The sequence below is a fragment of the Jaculus jaculus genome, chromosome 3, assembly GCF_020740685.1.
Source record: "Jaculus jaculus isolate mJacJac1 chromosome 3, mJacJac1.mat.Y.cur, whole genome shotgun sequence".
Taxonomy (NCBI): Eukaryota; Metazoa; Chordata; class Mammalia; order Rodentia; family Dipodidae; genus Jaculus; species Jaculus jaculus.
The window spans coordinates 93292960-93319565 of record NC_059104.1 but is presented as its reverse complement, the minus strand read 5'-3'; the positions used below and the strand labels follow the sequence as shown (position 1 = coordinate 93319565).

The window sequence follows — 26606 nt, the reverse complement described above, 5'->3', positions numbered from 1 at the left end:
GACCAGCCAGATTTCACTGTCCAAAGAGCAGCCAGACGGTTACCCCTCCTTCATCTGGTCATGTTCCTTCCAGAGCAACCTTGCCTGCCGTTCAGATTATATATTTCAGTTAATATTTTATGAGGCTGAACTGCCTTACACTGATTGCCCTGGCTCCAGGGAAAAACTACGGATTCCTCAGCACAGTGTCCAGCCCTTTAAATGCTGCTAACATCTCTGAAGCTGGCTGCTTCCTGTCTCTGGCTCTTCCCCTCCACCCCTGGGTGAAGACTTCCTGGGATACATTTGCAATTGGAAATCAATCATGAAATGACTTTCCTCCAAGAGCAAGAACAACCCAGTAGGGTAGAGCTGGGCCCCCCAATGTGGGCCTCAGAGCAGCTAGCTCTGGCATGGCCAGAGCTGGAGTCTCCTCATCAGCTCTCTCCCTTGTGGAGGCTCCTCTGCCTTCACTTCTATACTTTGGGAGCTCCTGGATTTGGGGGAAAGGGAGAAGTGAGGATGAGCAGGTGTTGTCCAGGGACATGTCAGTTCCTGAGCTGCCTGGTCTTTCCCCAGTGTGCTCACATGTTGTCTTCCTGGGGCCCTCAGAAGTCCCCGTGGTTTCTCTATTTTGACAAAGTTCAGCCAGGTCAATTGCTTTGCTCACGAATCACACTGCAGAACATGGCAGCAAACCCAGATCACTAGGCTTCAAAAGCCATGGGTCCTTCTTCCTGTGGGACTCCTGCCCCAGGCCAGGGCCAGGCTCTGTGGGTTCTGGAAGGGCTTCCCACCATGGAGTGATAATGGGCAGAACTCTGTTGGCTGCTAATGGAACTCAACAGACTGACAGGCACATAGGGGACCTGGTTAGAGACATACTGGTGTCTGAGCCAGCGAGGCCACTAGCCCTTCTTGCCCAGCCGTGCCCTTCATCTTGCCCCTTTGCCACCTTTTCTACCTTCAAGGTGCACTTGTTACTCATTTTAGATCGGTTGTGTGGGATACAAACCGGAGAGAGCCCTGATGGCATGCTCTGTGTCGAGTCTGGTCTTTACAGACGTCCTGCCTAACTCTCCAGGCTCTTGTCGGCTCCAGAGTCCTGCTGGAAAGAATATTCTCTCCATGTTCTCTCCATGGTTCAAGGGCTACTCCCTGTTGAATTCAGTAATTTTATCTTTGGTTTTTGCTATATCTTTTCTCTCTCTCCGCCCCCCAGACTTCCCCTTAAATCATAAAGGGATATGGAAGTAGAATCCTCCGGAGACCTTCCCTACATCCTCCCAGACTCCCGGCAGCACAACCTCTGGGCTAGGCCAGGCAGAGAAAACTTCTGTAATTAAGTCTGAGTGAGCCTTTCTAGAAGCCAAGCAGCCCACCATCAGGCAATTCTTCCTGCTGCCTACTTTCAATCTCACTTGTTTTAACATCAGTACAAACTCATGTTCAGCTTCAGCTCTTCTTGCTCTGGGTACCTGGGACGAGAGTGGTGGAAAAAAATCAAGGTGGATGGCAGCTTATTACAATCTCACTTTCCTGTTACCTACCCAATAGCCTTAGCTGTCAACAAAGCAGCCATCACAGCCTCTTAATACCTTTTCCCCAGAGAAGAGAGGGGAGGCAGGACCTTCTAGAAACATCAGTGGTAGCTGCAGAGGGAAGCTGACACTGTCCTGGTGAAGCAGGAGACAATCTTTGCCTACCTAGCTCCATCCCGAGTACCTTTCCTCTGGATTTACGCAGCAAGCTTGTTGAGAGCTAGTTTATACCAGGTGTGTGCTGGGCTGAGCTGAGGGTCTCTTTTCTTAGTACTCAAGGAAGTGCTTTTTTTTTTTTTTTTCTCTCTTGCTGCCATTTCTGCTCTGATTTATTAACCACAAATAAAATATTGGGAGGATTATGCTTGAAAGAGTGATTTGTCTCACTATTCAGCCTCAGGCACCTCCGCTGAGAATAAAAAGCCTTGCTGTTCTGCCTTCTCAAGCCATGGATCTGACTGTTAGACCACAGTATATCCACACAGGTCTCTGGCCAACGCATGACCTGTCCTGGCTCTTGTCACGGGCTGGGGTCTTGGGTTTTGCGTGCTCCATCTCCAGATGGAATGTGGCAACCGTTATGCGAAAGCTCCCACCCTCTGCAGCAGCCTGGCTTTCTCTAGCTCTCAACCTTCTAGATCCTCTTTGCTGCCCCTTCTTGCTCCTCCTGCTAGGTCCCTCATTTCAAAGTGGCACCCGAAGAGTTTGTCAAGTTCCAGTTGCAGAGATTCACCACCTTGAACCTTCACCCCAGCAACACCGACATCAGCGTGGCCGTGGCGGGGGTCCTGAACTTCTTCAACTGTACCACGGCCTGCCTCATCTGTGCCAAAGCGGAATGTAAGTTTCCCTGGGCTGCCTCTGCCCAGGACCGGCTGAGTTTGTTTATGCCCTGCAGGCTCCATGTCCCCTGGCCTGGAAGGGGAGACCTCCCTGGGGTCACGGCACTGACAACTGACAGCGCTGGAACTTCCACGCCCTTGGGTGCGCGCGCGCGCGTACATGAGCAAGTGAAAGAGAGTCAGCAGAGGGCCCGAGAGCACCTTTTGCAGAGACTATCTCAGCGTGGCCAGAACAAAAGGGAACTAGGTTACAGGGAAACTGGCTAGCTGCCAAGTCTTTTTGCATCTGCAAACTCAATTCCCACGTTTTCAGCCTCATTGTGAAGGAGATACAAAGAAAGAGAGAGGGGGGAGGAAAATACAAAATTGAATGTATTTGTACTTGATAGGTTGAAGAACTTCTTCCCCCTGGAGAGCAGGTTTTGCTGATGGAACAAAGGCCAGGGTCAATTCCTGATAAAGCAATTTTTTACAAATACAGATTTTGGAAATGCATTTTCTCTGCTTCTTGGACAATTTGTGTCATAAATTTAGTATTTATGAGATTTAGCTAATTTAAGCTGGCACCTCCCAGCAACCATGTGCATCTGTTTGCTTGCTGGAGCAGCTGTGGACCCACACATGGCCGGTCAGCAGGGGTATACACGGGGGACCAGTGCTTGAACCTGGCATCTGGGACCCCCATGCCTCACTTGCGCTGATGGGCCTGCCCTAAGGGTCTTCAATGGCTTCTTAGAACTCTTCTGCAGGAAAGCCTTCCTCTGTCCTGGAATTCCAACAGCACCCAAAACCAAAAGCCACGCCACAGGTTGGAACCACCTACTTTGTCAGACCATCTCTACATGCAAATTCCTGCATTTGTCCTGGGTGTTCACTCTGCTGCCCAGGAAACAAATTTGCTGGGTCTGGGTCCTATACATTTTATCTAGACCTTGCTTCATTACTACAACCAACCAGTTGTATGGGAGATGTTGCCACCCTTATGTCAAAATTGAGGAAGTCAAGACTGAGAGAGGTCAAGTGACTAATCAAGGGTCACACAATTTAAGCAGCAGGACCAAATTCACACAAGTGTTCTCACTGCAGTCCCAAGCTCCTTCCAGAGCCCATAGTGAATACAGCGAAGATGTGGCCCCTGATCGCAGTGTGAACGGACATGGACGTTCTAAGTGCCAAGTGCTCACTATGGCTGGTCATGGGGGAGGCAGCCCTGAAAACGGGGGTGCTGAGAAAGGCTTTGGGGCTAGGATAGTGCTTTCAGTGGGTCTGGAGGGATGCAAAAGATGAGAGAAGAAAGTCGTAGCATGTGAGTGGAGGAGAAAGGAAGGCAGGATACCTGGTGCTGTGCCTGAGGAGAAGTCATTTCTGTTAAGAGTGGATATTGGGGGCTGTAGACATGGCTGTGGAAGCCTGAGGACCCGAGTTTGGATCCCAGAAACCACCCAAAAGTCTGGCATGCTAGTCTGTGCCTGTATTCCCAGTGTTGGGCAGGTGACCACACGAGGATTCCTGGGACTTACTGGTCAGTTAGTTTAGCTGATTCCTGGGTACAGTTAGAGACCCTGTCTCAAAAAAGTAAGATGGTGGTATTGGAGAAATGGCTCAGCAGCTAAGGGCATTTGCTTGTAATGCCTGCCATCCTAGCTTTAATTCCCCAGCCACCCACATAATGCCACAGATTAGCATTCATTCGCAGCAACAAGACACCCTGGTGTGCATGTGTACGGTGTACGCAGGTGTGTGCATGCACATGCACACACACACACACACACAAACACACGCACATATATTTTTAACAATACAATGTGGTGAATGACTGAAAAAGACCTTCAACCATGTGGCTTCCTCATGCACACATACCCACATAATTACATTCACATAAAAAGTACATAATACCATATATCCATGCATGCACACCACCACACAGATACATGCAAAACACATACATGCATACGGTTATTGGTAAAAGACGAAAGGAGGCTGAGGAAGGGAGTGCACACCATGAGTGATGAGGAGTATGGACTTATTTTTGGACTGCGGGGGCCTTGTCCCCAGGTGTGTCTTGAGCAGCTCCCGTGTGTTGTTCACTATATTGGGCTCTGTGTGTAAGAGAAGAGCTCACCGGTTTTGGGTTTTGTTCTCAGGGATGGAGCTGTCTTACCAGAGAACAAGCAGGGCTAATGGAATGAAGCAATTAACACAGTAGCATGAGCTCATAAAGAATGGGTGTGTGCCGGAATTCTCAGGCAGGTTCATCACGGGATTCAGCAAGCAGAGCTCAGTGAACAGATCTCTTTCATTTACAAAATGGACAAATATCAGTGGTGGACAAGGGCGGACCTGGGATTTTCTTGCACATGGCTCACTTGGCAGACCCTCGTAGGACCTGTCTGTCAAAAACAACATGAAGCCAACATTCTCTCTCCAACTCTCATAGTCTACAGCTCCTGGGGTCTAATTCAAATTCCCCAACTCCTGTGCTTCTTTGCACGTGTTCTAAGTGAGTTGTTCCCAGGGGCACACCCAGCATTAGAGTAACCTTTGAGGATATTATCAAGGGAGAAAGAGCTAAAAATAATGGTTCATGCTGTAATCCCAACTTTTGGGAAGTTTAGGTAGGAGAATTGCCATGTGTCTGAGGCCAATCTGGGCTACAGAGCAAGGCCCTGTCTCCAAAAACAATCAACTGAAAAATAAAAATTCAGTTCCTTAGGCTCAGCAACATTTCATGTGGGTAGTGAAGTACCAACTGACTAACACAGGGCAGAACCTCCCAGTAGTGTAAAACACTCTATTGGGCAACACCACTTTAATGGTCAGTGGTTTTGTCAAAGGACAAAATAAATAAATGATAACCTTTCACCCTATGTCCCCTTCATGCCAGCTCTTTACTTTAGCATGTCTCATGATACCTCTGAGATGCTCTGCAGCCCAAACAAGTAGGTTATTATTCCCCCAAATGGATTCTACCCTGAACGCCACAAACATGGTAATCTAAAAACCACTGGATGCTCATGTTTGATGCAACACAGTTGGGAGACGTTACATTCTGGCAGTATGCAGCATGCAGGCAGTAGCCAGTGGGGTCACAGAATCAGGCCTCTCCCCGCAGGGAACGGACTGCCTGTAGCCCGCTCCAGTAGGACAGTACACAGCAGAGAGCAGCGCTGTCATAAATATCTCCTCATAAAGGTTACTGCAGTCTTCCTCAGCGTTGGGAACAATGTCTCACCAACCCAACAGGAAATTCTTTCTTGTGTCTAAGCCATATCCCTTAACTGTCAACTGAGCTCTATTTCCTCTGCTTCCTGTCCGCCTGGGTGTTGGGAAATTCACGGCTCAGATGTTTGTTTGTGAAACACATAGTCTTCAGTTGAGCACTGTGGTGGATCCTGTAGCCTCCAATCCCAGGACTCTTTCCATTAGAATCATGGCATCGTTTGGTGTTTCAAGAGTTCCTTACAGAAAGCAATGCACCTTCCCCCTATTTTCTCATTTTCCTTCCTTCTCCTCAATCATGCTAAAGAGGAGGACATAGTTTTAGGGCTGTTGAAGGACTTCTGGTCATGCTGTTTGTGGATCCATAGCAAAGCCAGAACTCTCTGTCAGCTTCTCTGCATTTCAGTCTTGGGCGGGGGGTGGCTGGCTCTTCTACAGAGCACTTCCTGGATTCACCCTCCCTGGATCCACACAGAAGGCCCAGAGAAGTAGTTCTGTCATGGGCTCTGCCTGGCAGGGAACCTTCTATAGCAGCATGTCACCACAGTCCTTCAAACAGAGGGGCAAGGTGACTGAGCACAGCCCAGGGTCAAAGTCACACCATGCCACTCTGCTCGGAGAACATTGTGACTTCTGTTCTCACCCACCAGGACCAGGGGAAGAAAGGTGGGACAGGCAGAAGAAATTCAAGGGCAGAGAAGATTAAAACTCTAATCAAAGGCTGAGACAATGAGGGGCTGTAGGGGAAGGCAGCTTAGAGCCAGAAGAGACCATCTTCCATCTTCCTCATTAATGCCAGCCCAGAGACGCCAAGGATAGAATTAGGAACAGGAGGCTAATTCCATTTTCCAGCCATCAGAATTTGGCATAACACAGATCATTCCACGGGGAATCTTCCCACTTAGTCTCCTGCTTCCCAGAAGGAGATTTCTTAGTAAGCAGGTTTGGGACCAAGCACAGGTACATTGTAGATTACATTATTTTTTCTTTAATGAGAAAAGAAATCAGAACATCTGAATTTCTGCTTCTAATGAGATGGGGAGAGTGGCTATCCCCAGCTCAAAGGAGTTGACTATGTGGGGCCTTCAAGGACTGTTGGGGCTCTCCACTATGGCTGCCAGGGCCCAGTGGGTGGGGTCACCCTGCTCCGCCATGGGGCCGCTGTGAAGAGGCTGAGGACCCAGACCCATGTGTATGCAACATGCTGGGTGCTTCCCTGCTATCTCGGTGGCTCAAATGGTTTTTCAGTACTCAAAGTCCATTTTTGTGGCTTCACACTTGTGTCCTGCATCTTTGTCACTCACTTACCACCCATGTGGTCATGGGAATGTGACTCCGCCTTTCCTTGGCCTCCGTTTTCTTGTCTGTAAAATGGGGACAATGGTGTCTCGCTGCCAGGAGGGCTGAGGGGTTTCGACAGGATGGCACAGATAGAGTGAATACCACAGTGGCCACCCTGAGTAAAACACTACACACACAGGTCTTCCTTGTTCTAGCCACTTTGGAAGACACCTTACCAAGACTTGGGTGCAAGAGCAGGCCAGGATACAGCTCGGTTCTTTCCACATTGCTGAATCCTCGAGCCCTGTCCAAGTGCTGGAAAGGACCCGTTTGATCAACTTCTGGGGAAAGAGCGTTGCCTGAGAGACAGGCAACATGGTGGTAGAGGAAGTGAAACCAAGCTTTTCGCCTACCGCTCACAAGCTGTGAGACGCTGAGCAGGTCACTCCACCTCTCTGAGTCTTGTTTTCTTGACGTGGGATGATGCTGCCTACTGAGGTGGTTGGGAAGGAAAGTCACCCCCCAGAACCTGGTACACGTTTAATTACTGTCATTTCATTCTGCAACTGTGACCGAGGCATTGGGACTTACAAGATGGGCCAACATGGAGGGATGCCCCGTGGATACCTTCTGTTCCTACAGAGAACCCTGAGGGAGAAATAGGAGTGAGGGCTATCTTTCCTCACTAAGGGAGCACAGTCCTCCCATGGCCATGTGAGTGGAATGATGGTACATTCAAAGGTCAGGTGTCAGAGATGGATGGGTGGGCATGGTCCTGGCTGCCCAGGCCATCTAGCTTTTGACCTCAGTGCCTTCCTCCTCAGCCCCACAGCCTGTCCCCTTACTGTCTGACTCCAGAGGCAAGCTCAGGTGCAGGAAGGGTCAGCAGTTGAAGCACAGTTTTCCAGAACTTGAACACACCCTGTGCCCCTCTGCACTCAATGACACATCATCCTAACCCTCGGGTCAAAATAAGTTACCACAGCCAGGGATGGTGGTGCACACTTGAAATCTAGTACTTTGAAAGCCGAAGCAGGATGATCTCAAGTTTGAGACCAGTCTAGGCTACACAACAAGAGAGCCTGTCTGAGAGAGAGAGAGAGAGAAAGAGAGAGAAAGAAAGGAAGGAAGGAAGGAAGGAGGAAAGAGAAAAGAAAGAAAGGAAGAAAACAAGAAAGGAAAGAAGGAAGGAAGAAAAGACGAAGGAAGGGGTCTGCATAGGTGGTCTAAAGATCTGATAGTGGGCTAGAGAGATGGCTTAGCAGTTAAGGCGCTTGCCTGCTTAGTCTAAGGACTCATGTTCAACTCTCTAGATCCCACGTAAGCCAGATGTACAAGGTGATACAAGTCTAAGGTCACATATGCGCACAAGGTGATGCATGCGTCTGGAGGACAAGTGCAGTGGCTGGAGGCCCTGATGTGCCAATTCTCTCCTCTTTGTCATATAAAAATAAATTTAGACTCTGAGTTTGGCATCTGGCAGGGTGTGGTAGGTGCAGGCCACAGGCACTACCTCACACCTATCTTAGGACATGCTTCTCAAGAACCTGCCAGGCCAGCATCCCACTAACACCAGCTTCCTCCCTCAGGGCTTCACAGTGCCGTCCCTTCTTTCTGGAACAGAGTGACTTCCCGGGCTAAAGTGCTGTGCCAAGGGAGTCAGCCAGTGGAGCCTGAGGGAGGCTGGTTAAAGGAAATGGAAGTGGATCTTTTCCTTCCTCCTTCTCTCCCTCCCTCCCTCATTCTCTCCTTTTAAAAAAAAATATTGGGTTAAGAAGGCGGCATAGGTACCACGCCAAAGCAGCCTGGGGGCAAAAAGCCAAAAAACAACTTCAGCAAAATACACACTTTTACTAAAAAATGAGGTGTATAGGAAATTGAAACGGCAGCAGAGAAGTAGGAGAGATCCAGAGCATCCAGAGCCCGCACAGGCCGGCAGAAGCTGCTCCGGCAGGTCCACCAATCGCAGCAGTGGAGTACCAGAAAGCCACCAGGCTCGACTTGAGCCACAGTAAGAACCAGGTGAGGGGATTTTCCACTCACATCAGAGCTCTCCGCAAACTCAAGAAACGCGAAGGGAGAGCGGCAGTGAGCAACGGAGGAGCAGATCACAAGGTAGAAGAACATGTGGAACAGTGAGAGAACTAGAGCAGCATCGGCAGCCTCCCCTCCCCCACCGCCAGTGCCCAGCTCCAGCCAGCAGAGCAGTGGTCCAGGGACCCGGCCATGCCTACTTGAACCAACAGCGGGACCCAAGCAGGAGCAGAGGTAACTGGGATTACACCAGGGAAGAGTCTCACCTGGTCATAAACTGACTTAGAATCCTCAACAGATCAGAAATCTTAACCTCCTTGTTGTCAGGATTAAGGGTGTGGGTGGGGCACCACACACCCTAAGGGACAGTTAGAGGATCTGGTTGTCATAATACCTACTCTTGGATAAATACTCTGAGAGTCTTGAGAGCCACACCTAACGCCTTAAGCTCCTACCCTGAAGTTATATAACATCAGATTGTCTGATACATCTAATAATACCCAGCTAACTAGAAAATCTAATCATTAAGTAATCCAGGATGCAAAAATATATACATTATAACACAAGAAACACCAAAAATCAAGACAATATAAATCCACCAAAAAGTATTAATACATCAGAAATGAGCTCCAATGAGAACGAGTTAGAGGAAATGCCTGAGAAAGATTTCAAAAGAATGATTATAAATATGTTCAAAGAAGTCAAAGAAGAAATCAAAGGAATGAAAGAGGAAATCAAAGGAATCAAAGAAAACACAGTACATCAATTTAATGAAATAAAGAGGTCAATACTAGACATAAATAAGGAAATAGAAATAATAAAGAAAAATCAGTCAGAATTACTAGCAATGAAGAACACAGTTAATGAAATTAAAAACTCTGTAGAAAATCTCACCAGTAGAATGGATGAAGGAGAGGACAAAATATCTAAGCTAGAAGACCAGGTGGCAGATCTAATACAGTCCAACAAAGAGAAAGACAAATTAATAGAAAGGTATGAGTGGGAATTTCAAGATATTCAGGACAGTATGAAAAGATCAAACATAAGAATTCAGGGCATAGTAGAAGGAGAAGAATTTCACTCCAAAGGCATAGTAGGTGTCTTCAACAAAATTATAAAAGAAAACTTCCCCAAAATTGGGAAAGAGGTGCCAATGCAGATACAGGAATCCTTTAGAACCCCAGCCAGACAAAACCTGGAAAGAACCTCTCCTCGCCATAATATAATCAAACTACCAAACACACAAACCAAAGAAAAAGTACTGAAAGCAGTTAGAGAGAAAAATCAAGTTACCTACAAAGGCAAGCCCATCAGGATTACAGCAGATTTCTCAACACAAACTTTAAAAGCCAGAAGGGTGTAGAATGATGTATTCCAAGTCCTGAAAGATAACAACTGTCAACCAAGGTTACTTTATCCTGCAAAGCTATCCATTCAGATAGATGGAGAAATAAAGACATTCCACGACAAAAGCAAGCTAAAGGAGTATTTGAAGACAAAACCATCTCTACAGAAAATGCTTGAAAGAATCCTCCATGCTGAATAAAAAGAAAAGCACACATATTTAAAAAAAAAAAAAGCTATTTATTTTAGGGCTGGAGTGATGGCTTAGCAATTAAGGCATATGTCTGTGAAGCCAAAGGACCTAGGTTTGATTCCCCAGGACCCACATAACATGTAAGGCAGATGCACGGGGTGGCGCATGTGTCTGGAGAGAGAGAGGACACACACACAAACACACACACACACACAGAGGGAGAGAGAGAGACAAAATGGACACTAAGACCTCTGGCCACTGCAAATGAACTCCAGATGCATGCGCCACATCATGCATCTGGCTTATGTGGGTCTTGGGGAATCAAACCTGGGTCCTTTGGCTTTGCAGGCACACACCTTGACTGCTAAGCCAACTCTCCAGCCACTTCTCTTGTGACAGAGTTTCTTGTAATTCAGGCTGGCCTCAAATTCTTTCTGTGTAGCCAAAGATGACCTTGGACTCCTTCCTAGTCCTCCTGCCTTAACCTCTGACGTGCTGGGATTACAGACAAGTCTCACCATATCCAGTGTATGTGCTGCTGGGGAATGAACCTAGGGTTTTGTACAAGCGTGGTAAGCACTATGTTTTTGAGTTTTCCATCCAGGATCCTCTGAATACCCTGAAGATCCATCACTTAGACATTTGTGCCTTTGTTCTGTGGCTGTGTCCGACCCTGTCTGCACCTGTCACAGCCTCACTGCCTTTCCTTTGGCCTTGGGCCCCCACCTTCCAGTTCCAAGAGCCAGCTATCCGCCCTCCTTCCAGAACAGCCTCCCGTTGAGCCTTGCATTGATTCATCCTGAGCATTCTGAGTGAGACTAATGGGTTCCCCAGGGCCCCTCTGTCCAGTCTTGGCAGGCAGGCCTGCTGCTGGGCTGGCATCATGTTCCCATCCCACAGGAGAGAAAGGCTGAGCTGGAGATGGAGGAACACCATGAAAGGAGCAATTTAACCCGTATGGTGGTGAGTGCCCTTGGTAAATCCTTAGTTCTATTAAACAGAAGTGAGAATGGCAGTTAGAACATGGCGCACGTCACCAAGCTTCTGGTACTATTCATATAACTCAAACCTTTCTTCCCTCTGCAAATCCCTTCCCTGCCTAGAATTACAAATACCTTCTGATTTATAGAAGGAGAGACTCCCTTGGCTAGAAAGACATCAACATTGCTAGTTCCACTTCCCATTCATGGTTTAATTTCTTCTACGGTGGTCCACAAGAAGGGCTTCGGCCTCTCCTTGCCCGACAGCGAGGAGGACCTCACTGCTGTACATGCAACCCAGTTCAACTTGAGATGTCTGGGGAAGCCTGCTTCCTGTGACTCTCCCTCAAAATCCCTGAGGCTGCCATGAACAAGTCAGCCTCCTGACTACCCTTCGTGTGCTTCTTCGGAGTGCCAGCACTTCTTCCTTTGGCCAGCTGCTTGCTTGGTAACAAGGTGATAGCTCCTGCTGGGCTCCCCTGGCCCATTAGGGTGCCTGGTGTCGTTCTTCCACAGTCTAGCTCAGTCCAGTCCAGCAAGCATCTGCCTGCATTGGGATATACAGAGGCATTTGAAAGGATCCCCTGCCTAATATTGTGAAATCACACAGGTATATTATAAACTCGCACACGCACACACACACACACACGAATGATCCTGTCTGATGATGGTTCAACTTACCAATTTTATACCTTTGCCATGATTCAAAAGTGAGGTACACTCTATATAAAATATACTTGTAATGTGAATTTGGAGCTTTTTTTTTCTGACTAGCAACATGTGGTCCCATACACTCATGTGATGCTGGGGAGCCACAGTGAGTCACAGATCCATCATCCATGCAGTCTAGAGGGGAAACCCCCGACACTAACTACAGTGGTCTGTGCTGCTGACAACCTGTGGTGTTCCATAGGTGACGTGTATCCAGTGGGCTCTCAACTTAGCCTACCTCCACCTGCCAATGAGAGTGTCAGGATGAAATGCCCTTGAAAACTGAGAGGCTAGTGTATGCTGTCAAATATTTTATGTATTTTATCACGAGGCCTATGTTTTCTGAACTGAATAATAACTCTTGACTTAGAAGAAGTCATAGGTCGATGGCAACTGGAGAAGGGAAAGAAGTTTTCAGTGGGGAGAGGGATGAAAGGAAATTGGAGGACAAATGGAAAAAGAGACTTGTTAAACCCTTTCTGGGACTGACACTTAGGATCCGACAAGATAGCCATTTACCACGTGAGCATGAGGACCCGCGTTCAGATAGCTCTGGACACGTTAGCAAGCATCTGTAATCCCAGCACTCCTGTGGCAAGATGGGAGGTAGAGACAGGAGAATCCTCAGAAGCTCATGGGCGAGCTGGCCTGGTGAACTCGGCAGCAAACAGCTAAGAGATGCTGCGTCAAACAAGGTGGAAGATGAAGACCAACACCAGAGGTGTCGCCTGACCTCCACAGGCACGGTGTGGCACCGGCCTGCCTGCACACAAACACAGAGCATGCTCACACGCACAGACTAAATATGTATTATATATATGGTTATTCTCGTGATGTCTCAGACAGATGTACGACAGGATGGGGACTTTGTCCCGCTAACTGCCTAGCCATGTAGGAGCTACATTTAGATCCCAACACTGTGCCTTTTCTTATTTCTCTGCACCAGATACCATGAGGGTGGGGAAAAGGGATGACTCTGAGAGGTGGTATAGAGGTGGGATATTTCTTGCTGTCTTTCTTTCTCACCCTCCTCTCAGTGCACAGAGTGGGGGATAAGACAGACGGACTGTGCTGTTCCTGTTTAAAAGGCAACAGAGCACCCAGTGCAGTGGGAGTGACTGCAGCAGGATCTCCAGTGCATCAGCTGCCTGGGGAGCTCTTTTTCCTCTCTCTGCACCTGCCAGGTTTAAAGTGATGGAAAGTCCCTGAGCTATCTATGTCAGACATCACCATGCTGCCCACAATTCGGCTGGCTTCCCCTGAGCTTCCTGGTCTCGCCCCACTGAATTACACTGCCCATCTGGCTCTTCCTGAGGGATGTGGGGGGTGGGAAGGAGCCATGAGACTTGGCCTGTTTTTCAGCCAGGCTCCAGAGGTTCTGCATGCTATATGCCAGGTCCTGTGGGATTTGCCCTGCTTCCTTTCCTGTCCCTAGTGGTGCCATCCTCTTCATGCTAGGATTTGGCTGGCATTCCAATATCAGCTCTGTTTCCCCTACCCCGACCTCCTGGTTAGAGCGTTATCTTTTGGGTCAGGGGCTCAGATCTTTGTCTGGTGAGAGGTTACTTCTGACATGATCTCTGAGGATGACACAGTGGTGTATTGTCATTCAAAGAGGTCAAAATAAGGCTGACACATTAAAGTCAATTTTGGGCTTACCAGTGAAGGCACCTGCCTACAAAGCCAAAGGAACCAGATTCAATTCCCTAGGACCTATGTAAGCCAGATGCACAAGGTGGCACAGATGGATATATCTGGAGTTCATTTGCAACAGCTGGAGGTCATGGTGCACCCATTCTCTCTCTTTCTCTCAAATAAAAAAATAATTTTTTTAAAATTTTGTTTATTTATTTATTTGATACAGTGAGAGAGGGAAAGAAGGAGAGAGAGAGAGAGAGAAAATGGGTGTGCCAGGGCCTCCAGCCACTGCAAATGAACTCCAGACACATGTGCCACCTTGTGCATCTGGCTTACGTGGGTCTTGGGGAGTTGAACCAAGGTCCTTTGGTTTTGCAGGCAAATGCCTTAACTGCTAATCCATCTCTCATGTCCCTATTTTTTTAAGTCAATTTATTCAGGCCTCTAGACAAAATAGGAATGGGGTTTGAATTTCACTATCCACTTTGCTGCACTGTGAGCTCCTGGTGGTAGGGATTGATCCTGACCTACCTTCTCTGCCCATTGTCTGTCTGCATGGGATCTGATCTCAGAGAATGTGCCTGGCATAGCCATGATCTTCCCTCACTCTTCACTCCTCATGGGAGAAGGTGGAGATGAGGAAATAGAGGAGCTGAAGCTTGGAGGGATGGCACATCTCAGTTCCCAGTGCGTCTCCTCATGATCTCATAATTATATCCATTGCGCAGATGAAGACCGGAGCCTCAGAGAGGTTAGATACCCTCTTAAGGTCACATAGTGAAGGCTGATCTTGAACGTGAACCCAGATCTTCTGGATCAGGCTTGGCAGGAAATGCCATGGAACACCAGTGCCACTATGGATGGTGGCCAGTTATAAGAGGCAGCAAGGGACATAGATAGTTGGCAGTGGAACTCTGCAGGCAGCCCTGGCAATGAGGTGAAGAAAGGCCCGCTGCAAGGCTGGGCTTGCGCTTCAGGGCTGTATCTGAAGCCTCTTTATAAATCAAGCTCCTCCATGGCTTCTCCCTCCCTGCCTGCAGCCCCCAGCTTCTGAGAAAGCGGTCTCAAAAGGGGACAGGAGACAGGGGCGATGGCTTAGTGGTTAAAAGTGCTTGATTACAAGCCTGCTATCCTGGCTTTGATTACACAGAAACCACGTAAAACTAGATGCAGAATAGCACACATGTCTGTGATCCCAACACACCTATGGGAATAGGAGGCAGAGCCAGAATAATCAGAAGCTCATGGGCCAGCTAGACTGGCTCACAAGGGAGGCTGTCTCAAAAAGAACGTTGGAGGGGAGGAAAACGCTCCAGGATTGTCCTCTGAGCTCTACAAACACTACAGTGCACATTTGCGCTTGCTTGCACACACATTAATAATTTTAAAAAACTGGGCCAGGGAGATGGTGATGGGCCCCACCTTCCCAGGCCTTCTCTCCATCACGTCAGGCCCTCTAGCATCACTTCTGTTCCTTTCCCTCTTCTTAAGAAAATGCTCCCAAGTGTTGGCTTCCTTCCGACAAGTCCCCATGCCCCTGGGCCGTTGCAGGCACTGTGTCTGCTGCCACCAGCTCTGTCTTAAGAGGCAACTCAGTCTCACGGGTAGAGGGTTGGGTGGAGATGAGAAAGTGAAGATCCTGGTTCCGGCAGTGTTCCTGGGTCTCCCTGTGTCTGGACAAGTCATCAGCTCTCTATGACATGAGGAGGTGTGGATGCTCATCAGAATTGCCTCTCAATCATATCAGTTGTCTTTGATTGTCAAGGCTAACAAGGTAAAGAAAAAAGTCTTTAGGGGTTCTATAGAAGACCTTTACTAACTGAATGCTGGCAGCAAGGCAGCCTGGTTTGTAGAAGACCAATCCTTCCCTTGCCACTCACAGCGTGAGGTGAGTTTCTCACCTCCCCATCCTCTTTGGAACTCTGGGGATGTTAATACTTGACAGGATTGTTACAAGGACTTACATGAGATAAGCTATGTAAAAGTGTTAGCACATTAACTGGAATATAATAAGGTTTGATAAATGTTACTCCTGTCATTGCTTTAGAACAAATGCCTAAAGGTCTCTCTCTCTCTCTCTCTCTCTCTTTTTTTTTTTTCCATTGCAGTTGAGACCATTGGCTCCTGGAAGGTGGCCCTCCCCTTCCCCAGTCTTTGCAGAAACAGACAGAATTAACACCATCTGGTGTCAGTGACATTGTTCTGGAAACTTTTCTCCCACCAAAGTCCCTTGGTACCAAATAGCTGGGAGTGGAGGAAGAGAGAGGAGAACAGTTAATACACAGTCCTCTTTTCAGTTTTTGTCTGGATCCAGTCTTGTTACTGGAGTCCAGATCAAAGCTCATTCTTTTATAATACCTCAGCTTAGTGCAGCCACGGGGCTCTGGGGACTTCAAAGCGTTTGTAGGCTTGTTTTCTAGGCCTTAGGATGTTGATGAAACTGTTCCCTCTACCTCAAAAATGGAACCTGATGGGGCACTTATGGGATCTAAGACATTTATGGGTACCAAAGAGCTTTAGGCTCCATTGCTTCAAGCTCACATGACTCTGAGCTGCCTGACATGATGATTCTCACCTCTCAGAGGAGGCAACCAGGACCCAGGCAATGGGTTACATGAAAGTAGGGGAAAGACCCAGGTCTGATGGTATGTGAACCCAGATTTCAGGACGCAGTGCTTCATGGGAAGGATTAGAGACTTATTTTACCCAGCATTCCTAGGGGTGCATTATGTTCTATGTGAAGGACACTGAGGAGCCAGAGAGGGCTGGAGCTCAGGGGTGGTCCTTTCATTTTAGATGGAGTAACCGGAGCTGGGGAGGCTGAAAAACCTGCTCAGGTCTGGAAACAGCAGGTTCTGACTCAAGCCCGAATCACCAAAGTCCCCTTTGCCCACGTGTCCCTGGAGGCAGTAGCTCTGTGGGCCCTCAGGGTCTTCCTCCTCTCTCCTCCTCCAGGCCTTTTAAACCTAGAGAAGCTGCTCCGGCAATTCCTGATCTCCAAGGACACACTCTCAGTCAGGATGCTGGATGACACCCGGGACCCCACACCACTCCTCAAGGAGATTCGCGACGACAAGACAGCCACCATCATCATCCATGCCAATGCCTCCATGTCCCGCACCATCCTTCTGAAGGTGGGAGCCGGCCCCGGAGGCTTCTGGGGGAGGGGTGGTGTGGAGCACCCTTCTCGCCCCTTTTTCCCAGCCCCAAAACTTCCCTGAGTCATGGCTATCTCTCAGCCCTGGTGTGGATCTGAGCACTGGCCCCTAGGTCTGCTGCCCTTCCATTGTCTCCACCCCTCCAGCTGCTTCCATTTTCCCGGATGATGCTCAGGGGGAGAAAGCAGGGCAACGGTGGCACCCTAAAACATTTAGTATCCATTAGGGCTGAAAGAGCAGCTAGACCTAGACAGGGGGCTTCTGGGGCTGGGGTAGAGGCGGCTTGCTAGACAGTGTACATACACAGTTCCATTATGTTTACAACCCAGGAAGTCACACTTGTGTGTGTTGCTGAGTCGCAGCCCTCTCTTTCGGCCTGGTGGCACGGTCAGCAGTTATGAAGTGCTTCCCTCTCATCCCCCAGCAGAGTCCCCTCCATGGTGACATAAGGCATATTGTCTTCATTGGCATGGGAAGAAGCTGAGGCTCTGGGAGGCCCAGCAGCTTCATCAGAGGCCAGCCCTGCCCGCTTGATTTCTCCTCACACACGTCTGGCAGTCTCTCCTGGGCTTCGGAAGACTCAAGGACTGGTGCTGGCCAAGCCAGACATAGGCACATGGAAAGTGAACTTTGTCAGCGAGGCCAGTCCCGGAGAGGGAGAAGTCAGGCATCTGGAGCCATGATGGGCAAACAGCTAGAAACAGATAGGCAGCCATGGTGGCACTAGACCCCCACCTTTCCCTGGTCGGGTGGGTAGGCTGGGCATGAGTCTCAGCGAGCAGGCCCTGTATCTAGACTTTCTTTGGCTCCTCAGCAGCTCCCCCCAACTGCTCAGGTGCGCTGGCCTCTCCTAATGTCATTTTAATTGCATATTTAACACACCCTGCCATCTTCCACTGGGGGAATCCGGCTCCTAGTTAACCTCTGGCAGGCTGTGAGAAGCCTGTAGACACTCGATGATTGTCTGTTTCTCTCCCTCCCCTCTTCCTCCCACTTTGCTCCCTCTCTCCCTCCATTCCCTTCCTCTCCTCCTCAGCCCATTTTTTGTCTGAGAATTAATAAGAGATTTGAATGAGTTCTCTTAGTATCCAGGGCTGTCCCTTTAGCCCGTTGCTATAGTAATTTTCTAAAGCACCAAAGCCGTGTCTGTCTATATGTACCCAACTCTCTCTCTCTCTCCCCTCTCCCCCTCTCTCATACTCACACACACTCAAACATGCATTTTTTAAAAATTATTTTCTTCCTTTTGCTCTTTTTTCTCTCATGTGGATCTAACATCAATACAGCTATTAAGGATGGAAAAGCTCCTGTAGGCTTGAGAAGAGGGTGGGAGAAATGGTCCTAGGGGGTCATCCTCTGCACGTTTCAGTTAATAGATCGATGTTCCACCAGAATCCCTGTGGAGGGCAATGCCTGGAGCTTGTCTAAACAGCCCCTAGCATCTTTGAGGGGCAGGCCCTAGCCCAGGAATATTTCATGGTTCCTAGCATGTGAATGAAGTCAGACATACCCTTCCCCCATTAATGTGCCTGCTTTATTGTTGACATTTTAGAAGTACAAACAAGCACAAAGATGGGAATATACATCACTCACAATCCAATTACCCAGCATTAATCACTCTTACATTTTAATATCTTTCCTTTCTGCTACAGACACATTTTCTCCCCAAATTATTATCACGGAGCAAACTTTGCTGTGAGCTGCTGTTCTTCTCACTTAATTATGTGTAATGGATTTTCTCCACGCTATGAAATACGCTTCTACAAATATTTTAATGGCTGTATCATTTCTTATCACATAGATGTCCTGTAATTTATTTGTCCACCTTTTTATGGTTGTGGGACCAGGTTGCTTCTAATCTGGTACTATGATCAATGATTCTGGGGTGCACATCTTTGTACATAAATCTTTCTGTACACTCATAGGTGTTCTTTAGCATACGTTTCCAGAAGTGGAATACCAAGTTAAAGGTGTGCATGCTCAAAGCTTTCTGAGATGACTTACACATTGCCGTCGAGAACTCTGTCACAGTTCTCATGCTTTGTGGCAGCATATAGGAAGCTTATTGCACCTTTCCCAATACTGAATGGGAATTTTTTTTTTATTACAGATGCCTTTTGGCTTTTCATTTCTTTGTTTGTATCCAGCCTTGGGGATTATTATTATTATTATTGTTATTGTTATAGCTGTGTTTTTGAAGGCAACTCTGCCTGGAATGACCCTCATTATTGAACCATTCTATGAGATGCCAATAACCATCCTTCCTGAGCACCCCCCCCCCCACCAACCCTAGCTCCTGAATCTTTTAGCCAAACTGATCAATGAGCAGTGAGGCTTTAGGAAAATCTGTCTGCTAACATCTTGGTGGCCCCAGGCAGGCAGTCTCTCCAGCAAGCCTGGTCTCTGATGGTGGGCTTCCATGTCCCTCCCTCTGGGGGTTCACAGGGCTTTCTGGATCTCCCATGTGCACATGGAAGACAGGCCCAGAGCTTAGCAGTCCTCTGCAGCCTCTTTGATTTCAGGCAGTTTTGCACAACAGTCCTCTATTATATTGAGTGACTCCCAGCAACAAATTTCACATTTACCCAGAATTCACGGCTTAAAAACAAGGATCTCTAGTCTTTTATCTCAGGACAGATTTCACCAATTGGATTTTAACCACTGACTGTGTCCCACCTCCACCCCAGCCTGTCAGCAGCAGCTCACGTGGGTCCAGGGGCTGCTTGAGGCAGTGCCCCTCTCACAGGACAAGTATGAGCAGGCAGAGGGTGTGGATTGAGGGCCACATCCTGCCAGATGATCCTATTTGAAGTGGAAAAGAAGCGCTGATTCTCTTGATGGTGACTGAGCCTCATCACAGAGGCCTTGACCTTGCCACTAAGCCCTTTTACACTCCAGCTTCACATTGGGACCACGGTGATTTCATCTGTAGTCTGTACTTCAAGAAGCCCGGGAGTTACTCACAAAGTTAAGAACGTGCACAAAGTTATTTGACTTCCCTGGGAGAGAAACACTTTGAAATGAAAGAGGAAAATGCAATCTTCTTGGGCTTGTTTCCACACCCCTCCACCACAATAGTCATGACAAGAATCATCTCCCAATGGCCCGGGGCTGCAGGATACATTATGAAAATCTAACAGACTGTCAGGAGGGATGAAGGCCCCGGAGAGCGCTGGGCTCATTACTTACCTGATCCGCTTGTCAGTTTCTATAGCACCTGTCACACTCAAAGCCCGGCACACTGACAGGGAAGGTTGGCTTGGGCTGTTTATGATGGGTACAGAGATCAGACAAAGGGGAGGCCATCCGGAAGGCGCAGTTCTCCGCTGTGGAGTGACACAGTGCTGCTGTGCTGGGATCAAGGGGGAGCCAGGTCACAGGCAACTTGGTCGTTAGCACCAATACAGGAGCAAAGTTTACGAATGATTCCTTTGTTCCCTGTGTGATTACAGATGCAGGGTGGTCTCACAGGTCCCTCCTGCATTCTGACAGGGGCAGGGTTCATCTGGGCATTGCCCACATCTCTTGGGTTCTCTCACATCCTCGAAGTTTCTAAGAGGGCTGTGTGTACAGTTCAGTCAATATCATGGTCCTAGCGTGGAGAGTATGATTAGCCTTTGCCATGTCAGTTTACTCTGCTGGAACATGTGAATAAGGGTAGTGGGGGGGGGGGGAGTGAGGCAGAGAATAGAGTTCCTACCCCATAGGGTTAGCCCATGAAAACTATGGTGCCTGGCATAGTGGCTAAGCCTTAGCCATTGTTATTGTTAGTTGTGGAGGTAATTCTACTTTACTGTTTGCTTTATTTCCTTAAATTCACTCTGGTTCCAGTAATACTCATTTCTGTCCATGGAGGTGTGTCGTGCATGAGTGTCCCTTGGGGACAAATCCTGTTCTGGAGGCTAATGCTTCTGTGTCCCCTCCTCCAGCATCCAGGGCCATCTAAGGTCCAGTCGAGGTGCTGCGCTGTACTGATGCTGAGGGTGGCGGGTTAGGCAAGTGGCAGATCGGGAGTCCTCGGAGCTGCTGTGCCGCCAGGAAGTTCCCTTTTCTTCTCTAATCTCCTTCTCTTTGCTTTGCAGGCAGCTGAACTAGGGATGGTGTCAGCCTATTACACATACATCTTTACTAATCTGGTAAGACATTTTCGCATCTTACCTTGGCATGGAATATTGTTGGCACTCAGAGTTAGTGAGTTGTGGCAGGGTAAAGCTCAAAAGTTGGAGTGCAGGGAAATAGAGGCAGAGGAGCCAAAACCAGTGCTCTAGCATCCTGGATACACAGGGGCCCATTGATATTCTCATCTTCAAAATTCTTAGCCTTGCAATAAAGAGACTTTAGAGGTTCTGGTGCTCCCCTCCCCCTGTGTCACCAGCTTCAGAACACTGATCACTTGAAGTGGGGGCTGAATTACCAGCCACCGTCACTTAACGGTGTGGCTTCATCTAAGAAATGTGGAAGTTTTTGTGGCACATAGACACAGTCCGTTCCAGAGTAGGAAGGACCTTAGAAAACAAGCTTTTCAAAAAAAACTCTGTAACCTTTTAGTTTGAAATAATTATAGGATACAAGGAAGACTCAAAGATAGTGGAGAGAAGGCCCATTCACGTGAACCCAGTGTCCTCAGTGCTTACAGTATAAGTAAGTACAATTTAGTGTCAGTTCCGGCCTATCAGAATATCAGATCCATGAAAGTGGATAGATTCATGCAGATTTGTATGTCAGATGGGAGCCCACCAGGCCTTTCTTGTGCTACCACTTTAAGTCACCTGCTACTACCCTCATCATCCCCAATCCTTCGTAGCCACTAGCCAGCCCCCCATTTCTATAATTTATAACCTTGAGGATGTCGTTTAAGTGGAATGATATAGTGTGTGAACTTTTGAGGCTGGCATTTTGCAAGAAGTGTAAAGCCCTGGAGATCCACCTAGATTGTTGCATTTTCATGGCTGAGTTGGTTTTGTGGTAAAGTTAGCCAGTTTGCTCCATCCTTTCCATGCTGGGAGGCAGTTACATTGGTGCTACTATAAATAGAACTGTTCTAAATAATCATTCAGATCTGGGGAGATGGCTCAGCGGTAAAGTGCTTGCCTTGTAAACATGAGGACCTGAGTTCAATCCCCAATTCCCCACATAGAATAGTGTATGTGGTGGCATATGTCTGAAATCCCAGTGATGGGGTGGTAGAGACAGGCTTATCCGTGAAGCTTACTACCCAACCAGTCTATCTTAATTGGTAAACTCCAGGCCAATAAGAGACCTTGTCTCAAAAAGAGGTAGATGATGCTCCTGAGTATAAAATTTAAGGCCTGCACATGCATATATACACACATGTTCACCCACATGTATACAAACATGCCACCCTGCACCATGCATATGCAAAACAAAAACATTCAGAAAAGGGGTTTATTTTATGTTATTTTGAAAATCATTTGGCTAGGTGTAGTAGTTACTCTTCTCATCACTGTGACCAAACAACTGGTAAGAAGCAACTTTAATGGAGGAAAGGTTTGTTTGGCTCCTGGCTTGAGGGCACTGTTCATCATGGTCTCAAAGGCTTGGTAGCTGGGGCCCAGGATGGAGTGGTGGGAGTTTACCACATAGCTTGTTCCATTTCTGGAGATCAGGAAACTGAGGGCCTATGAACTTAAGCACTTCATAGGGAGATTCACCTTAGTTATTTCTTAGGATCAGGGTGGAGCTGAGGCCAGGCTACAGCCCATGAGACCCACTCCCAGTGGCCCATGTCCTCTAGCTAGCCCACACTTTCCAAAGGCTGTACAAGCTACCACACATGGCCCATGGGATTGTTTACTGAAGCTTAGCATGCAGGAGACCGTGCATCTCCCGTATGCACAGAGCAGAACGTCATCTCCCAGTGAGCACCACAAGCTGGGGGCCCAGTCTTCAAACTCACAGGCCTGTGAGGGACAGTTTATATCCAAACCATAGCACACTAGGTGCCCTCTTCATTTGGATGTGCTTCTCAACACCATTCCAGCTAGTGACCGAGCATTAGGGGCGAAAATGGAAGAGCCAGCTCAGAAGAACTCGAATTACCTATGGCAGTGCAAAGTGGAGAGCCCTATGACCAGATGTACGGGCAGCATTCTTCAGATTTCAGGCAGGCGCTGCTTGATAACGCTTGGGCAGTGGGGACAAGTTCATTGAAGAAAGGGCCTTTAGGATAGCCATGGGAGAAGAGAAGAATCTTTCTACATGGACAGAGCAAGGAAGAGCATTGCAGCATGTGAAGGTGCATCGTCACATACTTGGAAATAAGAAAGCCTCAGGTGTGTCCAGGAAACTGACACCTTTAAACTTAAGCACTTTCTGGGGAGATCCACCTTAGTTATTTCTTAGTCACTTCTCTGTTGACATATGTCTTTGAAAATAACCGATTTAAAGTGTAAAGTGGTTGAGAGAGCTTTTAAGTTAAGGAATGGAATTCACACGCACAGCTTGGACTCTTCACCTCACAGAAAGAAAGGTTGTTTGGTAATAAGGGCTTTCGTGCTGAACTTGTGAGGAGAATAGTTTAGGAGGTCATTCTGTCTCCCTCTGGACCAGACCTCCTGCAGTGTTTAAGCGATGCCTGCCCCCAGAAGGAGGCCTGGAGTCACTGTTAGGTATACAGATAGTCCCCTCATGGGGCTGCTAGGGAACTGTGAACCCCGACACACCCAGCTCTCAGAGTTTAAAGAGACCTTAGAGGGACGGACTGAAGCCTTCCTTCTGGTGCAGTGAACCCTCCACTGGCTTGAATTTGAGTACATATGGCTGGCTCAAACCACCCACCCTGAGTTTGGCATTGTGGTTTTTGATGTTGCTATTATTGCTTTTATAGCCTAGGCCTCAAACTCATGGTAATCCTCCTGCTTCAGCCTCCTGAGTGCTGGGATTACAGGTATGTGCTACCACACCTGGCCAATGGGATTGTTTACTGAATCTTAGCATGCAGAAGACCGTGCATGTCCTATTTGCACAGAGCAGAGCGTCATCTCCCAGTGAGCACACCTGTGTAAGCAGCTCCCACATCCAGAAACAGAGTATCACCAGTAGCAGCCCCCCTTCACTCTCCTCAAAACGTAAAACATAATTAACTTCTTTGTTTGCTGGGTTTGGTAGTGGAGAGGTTTTTGTTCTATCTAACACTATGGCTGTAAATCAGAGCATTAACATGTAAAAGGAGAGAAAAGGATTAGGCTATTCCCAGAGCAAGGCAAAAGCATTTGCTTAAGGTAAGGAGGCATCTGGGGCAGCCTAGGCAAGTTGGCAGGAGAGGAGAGAGAGATTAAAGTACGGTTGCGCTCCACTTTGGGAGCCTGGGGAACAGAGAGAAGAGGGAGGCAAGGCAGGTGGAGGGGGGTGGAGCTGCCTTCACTGTGCCAGTCTGTCAGGGAGGCTTTCTGCACCAGGTGGCAGCATCCACTGAGGCGGACAGAGCTGGGTAGGAACAGGCTTCCCGGGACCATACCCAGAAATCAGATGGAAATGCTTGGCTTTAGGAACACGGCATCACCCATACTGCACACGGTCCTTCCCACTTCTCACAGGCTGGTGACATCTGGTTGCAAAACAAAGTGGCCTTTGAAGACAGTAGCCCCAAGGACAAGTCACTCTGCCCTGTACTCATTGGAGAAGCCACAAGGACTCATGTTTCAAAGGCGTGTAGCAAAACCTTACAAGCTTAGCACAGGTGTGAACTGTACAGGCACTATACTGTTTTACATGGCATGAGGATGGTTTTGGCGCTCAGAGCTCTCCTCCGTGTGGCGCTTGGAATTACACCTCCAGCAGAGCAGTCTTTAAACCTGGAATTAACAGGACTCTTAGAGCTTGTGAGTTGGCCAAGGAGAAGCAAAAAAGTCACCCTGTGAGTGATGCCACTCAGATAAAATCCAGAAACCAGGGGCTGGGGAGATGACTCAGTGGGGAAGGTGCTTTTGCACTAGCATGAGGATCCCAGGGCGATCCCCAGGAATCCCTGCAAGCCCAGCACTAGGGAGGCAGAGACAAGACGGTCCTCGAGACTTGCTGGCCACATCAGTGACCTCCATGTTCAGTGAGAGACTCTCACTCAAAGGTGGCCTGCACACATGTGTGCCCACACATTCACTTGCTTAGACCACACACACACATATGGGGTTGGTTTGTTTTTTTTTTAACTTAAAACATGTTTTATGGCTGAAGCGATAGCTTGGCAGTTAAGAGCACTTCCTGTTGCGGGCATGAGGCCCTCAGGGGACTTGAGAAGATCGCTCAGGTTTGATCCCCAAGACTCATGCAAACAGTTGTAACCTCTATCCCTTAGGGGAGGAGATAATCACCAGAGCTCAGGAAAAAATGAAAACTGGCAAGCTCTGGGATCAATAAGAGACTCTGGCTCAAATAAGAGCAGGCAAAAGAGTGATGGCCACGTGGTGTTATGCTCCAGTCACTGCCCGTGAGTAACATCCTGCCACGGGCAAGTACACTGGGGTGCCGCACAGGCACATACGTGTGCATACATCACACACCACACCCATCAGCAAAAACAAATAAAGAAAAACACTGTTTTTAAGAAGGAAAGAAAATAGAAGTGAACAGAACCACTGTAGAAACCGATCAGCAAAAGAATATTCTGGAAGCTTCTCATCAGTGCCTTGGCTTTCCAGAAGGAATGGGGATCTGGGAAGAGTAAAATACCATTTGTAGGGCTGGACTTATTACTCCATTGCACCTTGGGGCCCGAGCACTGGGCTTCCCAGTAGGGTGAGGCATTACCTTCTCCAGCTCCTTCCTCTATAGGGATGCTGGAGGGTTGCATTCTGACTCATTTCCTCTCTCCGTGTTCCTTCGGGAGCTCCATCTTGTCCCTTGTCTCTGACATCCTGGTATCTGCTGCGGTGGTGAAGTGGGCTCTCAGATCAGCTTTGGTCTGAAACCCAGCATGAGGAACTGGAAAAGGCACAGACCTCAGCATCTGATAGGCAGGAGTTAAAATTCCAGTTTCACCAGCTACCTGCCTGGCAAGTTACTAAACCTCCGCCAAGCTTCGGTAACCTCTTCTGTGAGTGGGCCCTAACAGTAACTGCCTCAGGGGCGCAACTGGTTCACATAGGAGTTTCCTAAAGGGGAGTTATTGTTATTACTTGCAAGTGTATGTGGTGTGCATGTGTATGAGTGTCCGAATGCATGCAGTCACACGTGTTTATGCAGGTGCACACACGCATGTGCATGTGCATGTGGAGGCCCGAGGGAGGCGCTGGATGTCTCCTTATATCATTCTCCACCTTATTCATTGAGATGGGATCTCTTTGTGAATCCCAGAGTTTGTTTCTATGTCTTCAGCACTGTGGTTACAGGCTTGCATAAGGACAACCCACAATTTAAAGTAGGTTCCACAGATCTAAACTCAGAACTCAGAACTTCAGGTTTGTACAACCAGCACTTTACCCTCTGAGCCATCTTTCTAATCCCAAGTTACTGTGTTTTAAGGCCCTGCTTTTGCTTCTTGTGAGTTAAAAGGAAAGGGAGATCTAGATATTGCTACCTGATTCCTAAAATGCTTTTTATTCATTTCCAGGTAATGATCAGAACTAGGTAATTCAGTTACTGTGCGTGACTGCATCTGCCATGGCGAAGTGTGTGTGTGTGTGTGTGTGTGTGTGTGTGTGTGTGTGTGTGTGTGTAATTATTGCATA

The 26606-nt window shown here is 48.1% G+C and overlaps 1 protein-coding gene across 2 annotated transcripts in view; it reads left to right on the top strand.

The window, feature by feature from the left end:
• Grik4 (glutamate ionotropic receptor kainate type subunit 4) overlaps window positions 1-26606 on the top strand; it is a 464253-nt gene that overhangs the window by 297327 nt on the left and 140320 nt on the right. For both annotated transcript variants that reach the window (XM_045145696.1, XM_045145697.1), the window contains exons 5-7: window positions 2195-2360; window positions 16718-16896; window positions 21003-21056. In XM_045145696.1, coding sequence (XP_045001631.1) covers window positions 2195-2360; window positions 16718-16896; window positions 21003-21056 — 399 coding nt within the window. The remainder of the gene's footprint in view (window positions 1-2194; window positions 2361-16717; window positions 16897-21002; window positions 21057-26606) is intronic.